General features: G+C 43.1%; 1 protein-coding gene across 1 annotated transcript; it reads right to left on the bottom strand.

The window, feature by feature from the left end:
- Positions 1–947: 947 nt before the first annotated feature.
- LOC306733462 (transmembrane protein 151B) lies at positions 948–14,901 on the bottom strand (the record flags this gene model as incomplete). The annotated part of the gene is made up of 6 exons (XM_079214704.1): positions 948–2,135; positions 2,780–2,819; positions 2,899–3,038; positions 3,373–3,507; positions 4,330–4,674; positions 14,833–14,901. The coding sequence occupies 6 exons, from the start codon at positions 14,899–14,901 to the stop codon at positions 948–950; spliced, it is 1,917 nt and encodes a 638-aa protein (XP_079070830.1).
- Positions 14,902–15,124: the final 223 nt, after the last annotated feature.

Below are 15,124 nucleotides of genomic sequence, written 5' to 3'. Positions count from 1 at the left end.
CGTCATGGTCCGTTTGGTGTTCTACTTCTTTTCTTTGTCTATTGCTTCTGTGCTGTGCTACAATATTCTTGGATTTTCCTGTTTATTATTATTATTATTATTTTATTTACTTTGCCAAAAGTATGTCTTTGTAGCTCTCGCTCTACTTCTCTACATTTTATTTTGTAATCCTTTAATATGATCTGTTTCTTCCCTCGCCTGAAATATCATTGTTTTTGTCTTGATTATATCAAAACCAAAGCTTCAAGCATTCAAATTACCATTTTTTTTGTGTTGCCATTCCTCCACCTGTTTCTTTTGAAAAAATACCCACTACCACTCAGCTGGTTTGAAGTCTCTCCACTGCTCTCCAATCTGCTATCTTTAGACTTGTTACTCCTCCCACTCCTGTTCTTGCATAGATATATCTGGAAATACATGTTTTCAGTCTTTCTGTTCCTCCCAAGCATCCGATCGGTCCCCTCTCCCTCTCTGTGTACCAAAGTCTACAATTTCAAGGATGTTCTTGACTCCCCTCATATTATCAAACGCGTTTTATCTCGCTGTTGCTCTCATTATCCGCTCTCATCTCTTTCTGAATCAGTGTGTGTTTTTACAGTATGCACTCCTGCCCTCTTTCCCTTTTCGACTATCATACGTCCATCCATCACCACCACAGCCCTTTTCCCCTCTTTCCTTGGTAATCCTGTCTGTCACACAGCTGTTCTTACCTCCTATGCTTTTTTCTGACTGAATCCTGTCTTCTTTCTGTGGTTTCTCTGCCGTCAAACTATTTTCTTTTAACCTCATTCTGTTCTCATCGCATTCATTCTTCATGTCCACCGTATCTCATTTTCTCTCATCTGCTTCCTCTGTGATCCACTCTTTTCTTTGTGTTCAGTGCCTTCTTTCATCTCCCTCGGCCTCCGCCCAGACGTTCTTGCTCTTGATGTTTGCGTGTCTGATCGTCACATGTCATCTCCAGCATGGCAGCTCTCCTCTCCGTGTATAATGAGGACGGGAAAGAAGAATGCGTCCTGGTAGGATGGAGGACGTTCCCTCCCTCCCCCATCACCCTGACTCACCTCGCCACCCCCTCCACTGTCTTGCTCTGATTCTTCATCCCTCTCTCTGCCACCTCTTCCCGGTTCCCTTCTCCTCACCACCTCCTCCTCCTGCTCCTCTTCCTCGTCGTCATCCCCTTCTCCCTCAAGCACTCCTCTTGTCTCCTCGTTGTCCTGTCTTGAACCTAAACCAAGAAATCCTCCTCCCCCTCCACTTCCTGTTCCGTCTTCCCTGCTTCCTCCCAGCCCCCCTCCCATGCTTCTTGAATGAAACAGGTTGTTCTGGCGCCCTGCTGCAAGTCTCCCAAGAGAGAATCCACTCCGACTGAGCACCAACCTTCCCCCGATACCCCCGCCTCCCTGTCCTGCTGCCCTGATTCCTGCCACGGTAGCATTCAGGAGGGCTGTGGTTCCCATGGGGGCCCTCAGCCTGGAGGGGAGACTGGAACTCGATGTGGTCCTCCGGCATCGGGGGCAGCTCTGGAGGAGGTAAGCCGAGTTGAACACAACGGGCAGAGCAAGAGTAGGTGGGTTGGACCCCTGGCTGGGGGTGGAGCTCGCTTGTCCAGAGATGGGTGTAGAGGCGGTAGGGTTTGTCCCCACACTCATGTCCAAGTCCATAAGGAGGGCTTCGGAGTAGCTCGGGACCATTTGTTGGTTACAGCGAATGTGCCACTCCAATTCGGTCATGTCCACCGTGTTGACCCGAGAGATGGCTCTGTAACTCGCCCCATTTAGACCAATTCCAGGGTGGACTCCGTTCTCAGTCCCTCCTTCAACCCCATTCCCTCTTCCCACTCCACCAGGCCCTCCGCCACCGCCTCCTCCGCTACCATCCTCGTCCTCCCCGAACAGCTTCTCCACATGGTAGTGGACATAAGCTGTGCGATATTCTGACACGACCCGCAGCGGCCACGACAGGAGGAAAGCAGAAGCCAGCCAGAACACCCTGTGCCGAGAAAACCAGGGCTGGTGAGCAGGATCTGGGAACGCCAGGATGTGTTCACGGAAATCCACGTTCTTCAGGTGCATTCCCTCCCTGGCCTCCATGTAGTCGTCAAGCCCCTCGTTCTCCCCGAAGAAGCGCGCTCGCTTGTAAATAACAGAAAGAGAATATGGAAATGCATTACAAACAAAACAATTAACAGAGCGGGACTTCCAAAGCCAAGGAGCATTGTTAAGGATGCCCGAGCGGCCATGGAGGTAAATGAGCCGATCAGGAGTCAAAAGCAGTTTGGATGAAGCTTCATTTTAGTATCACAGTCTTTAATTTACTAAATTAGTTTGTGGGATTACATTTTATGGGGAAAAATGTGGGTGTTTTATTACTGGATTTGCTGGACCTGGTCAAAAATATTTTTGGGCTGTAAACATTTGACTACTTATGTAGGTCATTTTTCAGTATGAAATTGTTTCATAACCAGTTAAAAGTTCCTCGCTGTAGACATTGTTTTCAACAAACTCATTGGACTAATGTTTTTGAATTACTTGGCTAGCTACAGCTCAATCTGCCAGCGACAGTTGTAATTTCAGATAGAAAACAAAATCATTGGTCGCTGGCTCGAAATAAGAAGCCTGCTTTTGTCCATCTCTGCCTAAAATCAAGGCCCGATTGTTTCCAAAAAGGTGGAAACAATCAATTAGATGATAACAGCTTGTAATCTGGAAACTTGGGCTTTACATTTATAGAACAGAATTAACTCTGAAATATGTTATTTTCTTATAACATATCTTACCTGGGTGAGGTAGGCAGCTTCTGCACGTGCACTTGAGAAGCTATAGAGCACAAAAACATTTTTACTAGCATGTTTACCCCCAAAATCTGACCAGTGGTGGTTAATGGTAGGTGTTTAACCTGAAACACTTGGTGAAGCGGAGGCGAACCGCAGGGTGCCGTTGCAGGTCCAGCAGCTCCTTTGATACGTCTTTGACACCATAGCGGCCGTAGTCGAACTCTGAACTGGAGGCATGAGTGTTCACCCGCTCATGGTAGACCTGAGGAGGGAGGAAGGAGAACACATGGGATGTTAGAGAAAGAAAGCATTGAGACATTGGGGAGACGTTTTAACATTTTAGGACATGTCATACACGGTTCATCATCAATAAAGCACGGTTACTTAATATAATGATATTTGTCTTACTGCACACAGCTGTTTGCGCACAGCCACTCAATATTTCACTAGGAGAAATTAAGATTTGTATAGCAGGTATTCTAAAAGTTTAGGAAATTATAACTTATGTTTTGCAAGGTCACGAGGAACAATATGAAAAGAAATGGGTAAGCGTGACAGAAAGTGGAAGAACATATGTCAAGGAGAGTTCCCTTCACCTGTGTGGTCGTATATGCATCTCCGTTGCGGTACCTCGTCACCTGTCTGGTCCTCCTCACGTAGTGATAGCTGATGGCCTTCCACCAAATGCAGGGTGTGGCCTGCTGAAGTCTCTGCACACGCTCGTACACTTCCTGTGTCAAAGAATGAAGGAAGAATCAAAAAAATCAATTTTCTGCCGATTATTTGTAAAACATTTATTCTGTGGCCATTTTTGCCAAGACTTCTTTCTAAACAAATGTGTAAAAAATGAGGACTAACAATCTAAAATATAAAGATGCAACATTGCCCGAGCAGTTCTTGCAATGGTGATACCAGCACAACAATTAACTTCCTATTCTTTGCGAACAGCATTGTTAAGTCTGTGCAATCTGGTGCAAGTCAGACCCTGGCAAGGTTTGTTTCGCATATGTGCTCCTGACAGTCTGGACTAACAAATATTTAGTTTTTTGGCAGTGGCACATAGCAAAGACAAAGAGTAACCACTCTGCATTATGGAGCAATGTGCTCCTGGGATTCCTGATAACAGACACAGCAGACGAGAACAGACGGATGCCCCCAGGTCAGCTCATTTGTATGAGTGGGCAAGTGTTATTTCAGGAAAGTAGGAAACAGAGTAAAATAGTTTTCTCTCTTCGTTAAATTAAACTTCGTTGATTAAACTGCATGAAGCATTTTGCGTATTTCTGTCTGTGCAGACATTTAATACATCAGAATTATTATATTTATTTAACCTTCACTTTTAAAAGCATTTTGCTGACACCAACACGCTGAACAGGTTCCAATGAGTAAACAGATTCTCCTGTTTAGCTCAAGGTCATCGACAATTTTCTAGACTGCTATTGCAGCAATAGCCTCCACAGTCTGTTGGGTGTTGGGTAAAAGCATTTTTCCAAAATATTAGACCCCCTTTGCTCAACACTAAATTCAAAGCTAAAACGGGTTTTCACACGGACCTGGAATTCAGCATGAGCCAACATGGCCGTCTTGGAGAAGCAGTGCCAGCACTCCACCAAGTAAACCACATACAGCATTGCCAGGAAGGCCAGGGGGATGTAGACGTAGCCGCTGGAGCACGGACTCTCCAGGTGCAGGATGTCGCTGTAGTAGGCTGCAGAGGTGGCATCGTCGTCAGCACCGAGAGGTACGGAGGAGGAGGAGGAGCCGAGAACGGGTACGCGACAGAGAGCGCACCAGGCGAGTGTAGCGAAGCAGCCGTACATGAGGAGGGTCAGGAGGAGGCACTTCCAGTGGGACTCCCGACACAGGGAGGAGGCCAGAGACTGTTGGACTGGCCGTTGCTGCGAAAACAGACGTACAGGAGAGAATAGATGTTAAGATGCTACTGACCCCACATTGAGGAAGCCATTCATAAATATACACTGTTGGATAGATTGCTGTACGCTTTTTCACAGACATTCAACTGATTCAAATTCCCAATGACTGAGTTGATCCCCTGACTTTCCCTCAAGCCTTTGGGTTGGGGTGAAATGTCTTTACCATTACTGGATGGATTGCCATGAGGTTTGGTACAGACAATCACATGCCTCACAGGATAAATCCTGATGACTTTGGTGTAGCGCCATCACCAAGTCAAAATATCAATTTGTCCAGTAACTTTAATATGAAATACCAGAAAAACTAATGGCATTCCCATCGTCCTACTACTTTCTTAGCACTACTTTAGTGCCTATTAACAAATGTCAGCATGCTAACACACGCCAAGGCGGTAAACATTACACCTGCTTAACATCATCATGGTAACATTGTCATTGTGAACAAATTAGTATGTGGATGTTAACATTAAGCTAAAAGCATCACTGTGTCACAAAGGCATGGCTGTCGACTCCAAAAATTATGCAAGTGTATTTTGAGCACTAACCAGTTAGACTCAATGTGAATGATACATCCTACGGCTGTGAGAGACGTGTAACATGTATGGCAAGCTGTTCCAGCACTAAAATAAGCCTCAAATGTGGTGAAACCAGTCTGAGCTGTGCCACTAGATTTGGCACATTTCAACGTTCTCATGTTCAAAGACAAGATAATAATAAATAATGCAGTATGCGTCACAGTGTTAAAATGTAATAATGTCTGGTATACCTGGTGACCCCCCCCAGTGAGTTTTCAACACTCATAATATTCCCGTTTGGTAAACAGTGATGTATTTCAAGTGTGTAAGATGAGGTCCTGAACTGAGGAGTGCATTAAACTACCCCTCACCCATCATAGGATAAGTGCTGCATATTACACACACACACACACACACACACACACACACACACACACACACACACACACACACACACACACACACACACACACACACACACAGTTTAGGCCTCTCTCTAAGTGCACACAGCCTCATTTGCACTGTGAAGACATCATATTACAGTGTACTCAAACATACACGTATGCATTAGATACACAGACGTAGATGGCCTAATGTGCCCCTCTTCTTCTCTCTAACCACACACACACACACACACACACACGCACACGGAACCGTGCACGTTCTCAGCATTGTAATGCGGGCCAGCGGAGAGTATGTGAATAATTTAGATGAGAACGATACTTCGAGACTGTTCTCCAGCTAAACTGACTCCAACATCAGCCACGTACCACTGCTGCTAAAAGTGTGTGTGTGTGTGTGTGTGTGTGTGTGTGTGTGTGTGTGTGTGTGTGTGTGTGTGTGTGTGTGTGTGATAAAAGCTTGTGTATTATGTATCTTGTATATCATACAGACTTAAAAAGAGAGAGGGCAAACACAGGTGAGATATATTTGTACTGTGCATTGGTGACTAGACTTGCATGTGTACTCTCCATGCTGTTATTCTCTGCGACAAGGAAAAAGAGCAACAAAGCAGATGATAAAAAAAGAAAAGAAAGATGGAATGACACCAGTGTCCTCTCCTCCTCTCAGCCAAGTCTGCCTGTCCTGTCAGCACATAGCTATGCCCCCTCCCTTATCGCTCACTCCTTCAATGCAGCCGTAATTTGCTCTCCACTAGCATATTCGGCTGGCTGCGACACACACTTGCTTTCTTTTTTTTTTTACCACTATACGTCAAGGGCAAGTCGTGCGAGGAAGCGTGAAGGGAGCCTACATGCCACCAGTCCATCATCCCTCTGCGAAAGCCCCCCGAAACATCCAACTGCACACAACAGCCAAAACATTGTCTTATGTTCGCCTTTTATCTCCACATCCTCCTTCCTTGCCTTACGCAACCTTCTTTCTCCTTCCCCGAATCCTTCCCTCCCACCTCCTGAGCATTTATTCTCCAATCCCAACCCGGCTGTCTCCTCGTCTTTCGCCCTCACCGACACGTCTCCTCCGTTACATCCTCTCTGAAAGTCTGTCTCTAAGTGGATTGATTGGGATAAAAGAGGAGTGTAGAGAGAGGGAGAGGGAGTACGAGGAGTGTGAGGGAGATGGAGAAACGGTCATGAACTTTTCCTGAGAGAGAAAGAGAGAGAGACTAAAGAAGCCCACTGCCAAAATTCATCCTTCTATTTCCTCTCTGTTGGTCTCATTTTGTCTTGTTAGCTCCTTTTCTCTCCTGTCCTCGTCGTCTTACCTTGTGAAAATAAATGTTGCCAAAATGATTTCTAGCAATAATAAAAGAAAAAAAAAGAACCTGCCTGGCTCTCGGCTGACATTTCCATCAAGTCTCTGCAGCTGGTGTGTGCCTACAGCGAGAGGAAAGGCAGCCCTTAGGCAGGAGTCACATTATTCCTCTGTGCACTTATGCCAATCACTATTTGTCCATACGAGCAGTTCTCTCTCTCCCACAGGTAACGACCAGACCTCCTCAAATGAGTGCCTGGAGATGCTCATTAGCTAGTGGGCCTACAGACATACCACACAAAGTAGAGTTAAGTACAGTGAAGTCAAGGGTAAACATTTTTTTATTTTTTTTATGTTACGTATACTAGGAAATGTTAGCTCTCTGTCCATCGTCTACGCTAAATGATGCAGGCAGTTTACGGTAATGGGACTTTGCTCGATGAGAGAGAGCACAGGGGCCATTTTGATTATTGCACAGTAGCTATTAGAAGGTCAAGTTCCACATCCAATAACAATGCACACATACAGCGTAATCAAATAGGATAGTAAACAGCAGATGGAGCGGTTTTGTACAAGGGACTGAATCTCTATCATAGGGCAGAGGCAGCCCATAAATAACTAAAACTCCCTCCATGTCCTTTTGCCCATGTAATAATTATTTTTAGGGACGCGCAAATCCAACTTCTTTCATCCCGATACCAATTCTGAAACTCATACTAATACATTTTAAATCTGTATACGTCACTATGTGGGACTCACTGGGATCATTTTAATGTAAGCCCTAATTTAAGTTTGCAGTGCAACAGCAGTCTCTGCCTGGCAGCCCCGCTCCGACTGAACGAATGCCAATGAAAATGAGAGCACAGAATGTCTATGAAGGAATTGACAAAGAAACTGTATTTACTGTGGATCGGTCACGTCGTGGCCAATACATGGTGCGCTTAAGGAAATCAGTAATCAGTCAAGTAGCAGTTTACACCCATGTCTGTCCCATACGCCATCCCGTCATCATTATTACGTTATTACATATTTGTGTGACATTGGCATACTTGTCATATCAGTTCTTGAGTTATGGCCACAAATGTGTTTCGTGAAGTCCCAGTGACCTTTGACCACCGAAATCCAACCAGTTCGTCCTCGAGGCCCCGTGGACGTTTGTGACAAAGTTGACAAAATTTGCTAAAGGTGTTGCCAAGACATCGCGTTCACGAAGGTGGCACGGACGAAAGAGGACAGTGACCTTGACTTTGGATCACTAAAATTGAATTAGGTCAATTTTGAGTCCTAGTTGACGTTTGTGCCAGATAAAAAAAAAATCCTCTGCCGTTCTTGAGACATCGCGTTCCAGTACCCTAAAATGCCTCCGTCTTGACACATTTGAAGTGTGTTTTGAAGCATCAACAGGGCGGCACAAGCGAGGTTTGTCGTACCGTCCCATTAGAAACTCTCTCCTGTCAAGGTTACCCACTAGTGTCAGTTCCTGGCTCTTGACGTGTAGTAGTGACCAATGGGGGACGCACTTTGGGCCGAATAAGTACTTTCTAATGAACTCAACACCTCCTGGTGCAACACTATGCTGCTTTTTGGTGGTGTCATGATGAATTTCTATTTCAGCCACCTCTGTTGAGCTTCAGCTCTTGTGTCAGACTGCAACAGATCAAAGGGAAAGCTTACTCTCCCTGAAATCATTATGAAAAGAAATCTATACAGCCTAGTCTGGAGGGTGTCGGCTTTCATTTTTGTCATACTGGAAGTTTGCACTGCCTTTCTTGCAAGCTCTACCGAAGAGGGTTGATACAGGGTGATATTTACATGACAAATTCTTCATTAGTATTTCATTAATAACTTAACGTCAGTGCCTGCATTTGCATCAAACACATCATAATTTGGCAAGGATTTGGCTGGATGCTATTCCTTAGCATCCACAGTCACTAGAGCCAGCCGTCTGAAGAAGAGCCCACATAGCTGGCATGGGTCCTTGACCACAGGTTCAGTTTTTGGACATGTTTCATTCACACCTTTGTTTCCAAAGAAGCATTTCCGAGCATCACTTGGACTCTGAAGCTCCTGGGCACGCTGTAGTTATTTGCTGCCTCTACCGAAACTGCAATTGACAGAGCTTGGTCATTAATAGGATTTGCTTCAGCCAGTAAATGTCTCTGAATTCAATCATTGTTCTATAATCTGGTCTCAAAGCATTCACTGTAATGTGGTGCTGTAACTGAACAACTCCGCCACATATTTGGTTACTGTTAATGTTTCAACACGTCAAACCTAAATCTTTTAGAAGTCGTACCATTTCACATTATGCTTAAATCGTAGAAATAGCTCAGGCTATGCTTTGTCTACAGTACGATGTGAAGATAATCTTCTCACCCATTTTACCAATATGTCAATCCACGATCCGTGCTGTGAATTAAAGTTTGACTCTTCTCCGCTTATATCCAGTAAAATATGCAATCAGGACATCGGCATTGATGCTTTTCTCGTCACCGATCACATTATGATTGCGCTCAGGCTCTGTTCAGTGAATGTTTGTATTGGTCAAAGGTCAATCATAACACATTATGATGTGTTAACACTAGGGCTGGGCGGTATGGCCAAAAATTAATATCACGGTATTTTGTAAGATTCTGGCGGTTTCACGGTATATCACGGTATTTTTTTCCTGAGTATTCATTCATTGACGACGAAAAGAACAGTTGTTCTCCGCTCGCTGGGTAAGTTGGTATATAGAGGGTGTTAGGAAGCTAAACATGGAGGGACTTAGGACCCAGGGGAATGTAGGTGAAAAAAAAACTGTTTCTCCTTATTGTGATAGTGGTCGAGCTGTACCCAGCATGCAGTTTGGCGGTGTCATTTTATAAATGTACAATTATTAGTGTTACGAATTGTTTATGTGTCACAAACTGTTGTCTCGTGGTGTTTAACCCTGTTTAAGAGCGTTAGTTGTGGGTTAGTAATTGTTGTTATAAAGTTATAACCATGACACGTACTGTAAGTAGCTCCGACCGCTGCGCCTTCAGCGGTGAGCTGTGAACAATAAATGTTGCAGCCTGCCGAAGAGCGACAACAGTTGTTACGGCTATGCCGGTATATGAAAAATGCATACCGTATTGAAATTTGAAACCGGTATACCGCATAGCCCTAGTTCACACATAATCTCATAAAATGTAGTGTTCGTGAGAAACTTGAATAAATACAGTTATATGTTTTCACAATAACATGAATAGATATTAGAGGTAATTGAAGATTTGTTTTAATCCATATAATATGAATGTAAAAAATACAATCTTTTATTTCCTTATTTAAAGTGTGTTTTTATGAAGATAAAAAAAACATAAACAATGACTTGGATAAAGTAGAATAGAATTGTTGATGGTTCACACTGACTTCAGAGTGGTTGAACTTATTTTTGGTACGGGGGGCAAAAGAAATAATAATTACGGAGCCTTGTATACCAGCTGCTATACTCAAACAACAAAGGGATCTGCATCTGCCAATATGGATCTTCAATGATCGGAAATTTGTATCAGTGGCAAAGGAAACGTGATCAGGGATCTTTAAAAGTTATATTTGCTCCCTTTTTTTCATTTTGTGCTGATCCGATCTCCAATGTAAATACATGTTATTCTCTCCGTATATATAATATTGTTATTGTGCATTCTTACTGTTTGTAATACGTTTTATTTATATTACTTGTTTTTTTCATTTTCATTTTACTATGTCTCTAGTGTGCACTTTACCCGTTTGCTGCTGTAATCCTGCAAATGTCCCCACTGTGGGACTAATAAAGGAATATCTAATCTAATCTCATTTGCGCAGTGTGTAGAATTTTTTTTCTTTAATGTATTAAGGTGTCCAGTTGAAGATGTGTACTCCTCCCTCTCTCCCTGTCTCTGCTCATACTGATTCAGCTGGTTAGGTGTGACTGGAGCAGCTATAATTAGCAACCTTCACATGTGGGTGGCAAATGAAGTAAGGAAGCGAGGGCAGCAAAATGTGCTGTTGATAAAAAATGGTGCGTCATTTCAACACGATTGGAGAGCAATTTACAAAGTCAGGATTTTACTACCTATGCTAACACTTCAAACTGTTGTCATTTGGTGTGTCATTATACTCTCACTATGCTGAAAACATTACTGCTCTATTACAAATTATTCCTTTTAGAGTGTGTTCAATTGAGACTAATTATCCACCAATATCAATTATCAGCATGTAAGTTATGGGTCACCTAAATTAAATATCATAGGAAGCAGCAGTCAGCCATCCCCTTGAATGCATGCCAGTTGCATTGCTGTAGATGCCAAAGTGGAATAAAGTATCAAAAAGTCCACAGAAACCACAGAAGTATTTTTAAAACTGTCCTTGGGCCTCTGATTTTTAAGAAGTGTCTTCTTAAAAGTGTCTTCTTAAAAAGCATGCAGATGACATTCACCAATGTTTTCTTGTTTGTGATTAGTATTCAGGTAAAAACAAAATATTTGCAATCAAGAACACGTTTGATTGTTTATGCACAGGAATCTGACCTAGACTTTTCTAAGAACCTGTCTCAAGAACTAATTGAAGGACACACTTTGATATATGATATTGGATAATAGTGAATGAGGTCTAAAGTTTTGCCAATGTATGACAAAGAAGTCTCAGGTAGGTGCATGTTGTCTCCTCATTTACATCTCATGTCAAAAACTGTATCATACGAATGCATTATAAAAATCAAGAGCACTTTAAGAGCTCAATTCAAGAATCACAAGAAAAAATAAAATTTCTCATACTAATGTTAGATGATCATTTTGACATTGCAGCATTAGTGCAGTCTGCTAACTTATGAATATCTGGCGTAAATTAAGTTTCAATTTAATACAATCAAGAATAAATTCAGAACATCTGCAAAGCATTTATTGCAACATTCAAGTGTTTCTATACTGAAGATCAGCACTTGTGAAAAAATGTAATTAAAGTTGTGTAATTAAAGTTATGTACTTGGAATGACTTATTTAAAGAGATATTATTCATCGTTGTGTACTAGTCAGCAGGGATGTACAACAGGCGAAAACTAGGTTAGTGTTTTAGCTTTGAATATCATTTAAACATATTCTCCTTAGGAGACCAGTGGTTTACGTAACACGTCTGCTGTTCTCTACTCCCTCCGGTTTCGCAATTTAATTCTCATTCATCGCATTGAACACAAATTCTCTGTTAGTAAAGCGAAGCCTAATGGCTGGTATTCACACTGTTGGCCGGCTTCATGATGGACGACGCCATGGCGGCTTTTATGTTCCGATATCATTTATTTTTTTATTGCAGCCAGGCTAGATGTGATAGCCATTCCCCATTAACAGTATCAATGTTTTCAATTTTTCTGTGTATGCAAACCTCACACGGTTCTATAGAAATTGACAATAAGGATTGCTCAGAAATGGCCTTCTTCTTTTGTTTGGACTATGATTCTTGGGGGAAACCATTTTTTTGTCCAGTGTTTTGAGACACTGTTTTGGACTTCCAGATGTTTGTGTGGCCAAGCGGCAGGGATTTCCTGGTTGTTTGCACTTTTTTCATTTGTCATATCACATTTTGTTCAAATGTTATGAAGTAGATAGTTTCCTGTCAGAATGAGAGTTAGGTACATTTACTTCTCTTCCATAACCAGGTGTTTTTCTTAGTTCTGCTTTTGATCTTGTTATTCTTGTTACTCTTTGCGGATGAAACATGAATTAGGATCACTTGGTTTGATGCAGCAGACCTCTCTGCTTATGGCCATTCGTGTCTATAAGCAAACGTGAATCAAAAATATAATCTTCATATTAATCAAGTGGCTCTACTTCACTTGTGATAATGCTTAAGTGAGTGTACGACTTTCATAGCCGTGTGGGCCAAAGAGTGAATAAAGTTAAGTGAGACATGAGTGTGCAAATGTTTGGGAGAGTCAAAGAGAGAGAGAGAGAGAGAGAGAGAGAGAGAGAGAAAGATAGAGATAGTGATAGAGGGGATGAAGCTGTATACTCCATGACAGGCACATCTAAAACAGGAAGGAGACCAAGGGAGAAAGATGAGAGAGATTAATGGCGGCAGAGAATAGAAGACTGAATTCATTGTATTACTGCACTGTCTGCACTGCAGACATGGAAATGAGACAAGAGTGGTGGGAGAAAGTAAAAGGTATCAGTTAACAGGCTTACAAACTCTATATCTTTAGCTGACAAGTAACCTACTGCCAGATGCTGAATTATGTAAGTTGTTTTAGCCATATGTAGGCCAGTCTTATACGTTATCAAAAAATAGAATAAATGGAATGATGAGAAGAAAGTAAGAGTAGTACGAGTCTGTTAAAGAAAATGGTAGTTTCGTGCCCTCGAGGCATCTCAGGCAAGATATTTAAAGCTCTTCGGAGCTACAACTATAGTCAAATAATCCATTCAATCGACAGAGAATTAATGGCTGCCAGAACAAAATGTCTGTGATTCGCTGGCTCCACATTTTTCCAATATGAGGCTTTGCTGCTTCTTGCGGCAATCGTGATCGACATTTTGAGCCATTGTTCTGACATTTCAGACAAGAACTTTATTAGATAACAATGGAATAATAAATAGTCCGATAAAAATGACAGTGAAAACAACAGTTGCAGCTCTAAAGCGCACATTTAGAAGATGGTACCTGGTGTGACACATGACCCATCGGCACTTGTACCTATATTGCAACACACACTGCTCTTAAAAAAAAAAATCCACTGGTAAAGATATTAGTCACTTCCCTCTTTGCAGTCTAGCCCCATTATTATACCATTAGACCACATGCATACACAACTCTGCTCTTCCTCTAATGGTATATTATGTTGAGGAGTGCAACTGGGAATGGTGGTGAGAATACACATCCTGAGTTATCCATGGCTATTTCACCTAAAGGTTTTGTCATCAGGTTTTGTCTCAATTTATCTTGGTGTTTCATGACTCGTTTGAATAAATGATGCTGCGTATTGGAGTAGTAGTAGAGGAGGTGGTAGGAGGGGTCACGCACTAAAGCGTGTGCAAGGTGAGGTGACAGGGAAGCAAGGTGGTGTGCTGAAAAGAAAGAAAAACTTGTCTTTCAAACAGAGAGACAGATACATGGCGTCATACTGTATGTGTAAACATGAATATTTCAACAAGATGCCATTTCCCTGCATGTGTAAGGAAGGAGGTAGGAGATGGTGTAGGCGATGGTGTATAAAGACAGTGATATCTGCTTAGGTGGTTGGTATTTAGGATGATACATACAGTTGAGTGGGTATGTCCCACTATTAGAAATAGTAAATCCCTGTAAACACTGTGTGGTGAACACAAATGAGCCTGCACTGCTCTGAGGTGTCGTTCTGTGTTCTCCCCATTCACATTGTGTCAGTGTTATTTTGGCTGGTGGGTGTGTGGCTAAACTGTGATGTCACCCCTTCAGTGTCAGCTGGTAAATAAACATGCTCTACAATACGAACGAAAAAACAACTAAACCATCTCTCATATGCTGTGGTTGTATTTCTGGACGAGGTTTAGAATGTCCTCCTAAACCACATGCAGCCTCCTCTCCGTGCACCTTAGGAGCCAAGGTCCCGTCCCGTGTCCTTGCTCTTGTGCAAAGCCTGAAGGACTTCGCAGAATAGCGTGACTTCTTGAGATACGTTTGAGATACGTTCGTCAATGAGAGAGCAGGAGCAGGAAACAGTCCACACAATGTGTCATGAATGATGGATAAGTCACGGGCTGTTTGGGGAACGACCAGTCCTGGTGTAGAGGAACATGAGGTGGCTCTTGCAGGGGCAGAATATGCGCAACTTTGAGCTAACTGGACTTTTTGTAGCCACGCATTAACCACCGTGCAGCAGCCAGGGAGAGAGAAACACACACATAGCAAATGTCCTTACCTGCTCTCGTCCTGACCCGTCCTCCAAAATGGGCTCTTCTGCGGTGGCCGTCTCCTCCTCCGTCTGCATTTTCCCTCTTACTCCTTCCTCCCTTAGAACCGGGCACAGGCAGCTCCCACCCCGGTAGCGTCCGAAGGCAGGGACCTCCCCGGAGGAGCAGCGAGCTCGGTCACCCCATCCGCCGCAAGTCGGTATCCAGTTTCACGATGGCGGGGCCTGCAGCAAATGAGCATCATCTACTCCAGATTTAACGATACCCCCTTCCAAACCCTCCCCCGTGTCTTCTCCCGCC

The sequence above is a fragment of the Taurulus bubalis genome (genome assembly GCF_910589615.1).
Source record: "Taurulus bubalis genome assembly, chromosome: 3".
NCBI classification, from domain to species: domain Eukaryota; kingdom Metazoa; phylum Chordata; class Actinopteri; order Perciformes; family Cottidae; genus Taurulus; species Taurulus bubalis.
This window is presented reverse-complemented; position numbering and strand designations above follow the sequence as displayed.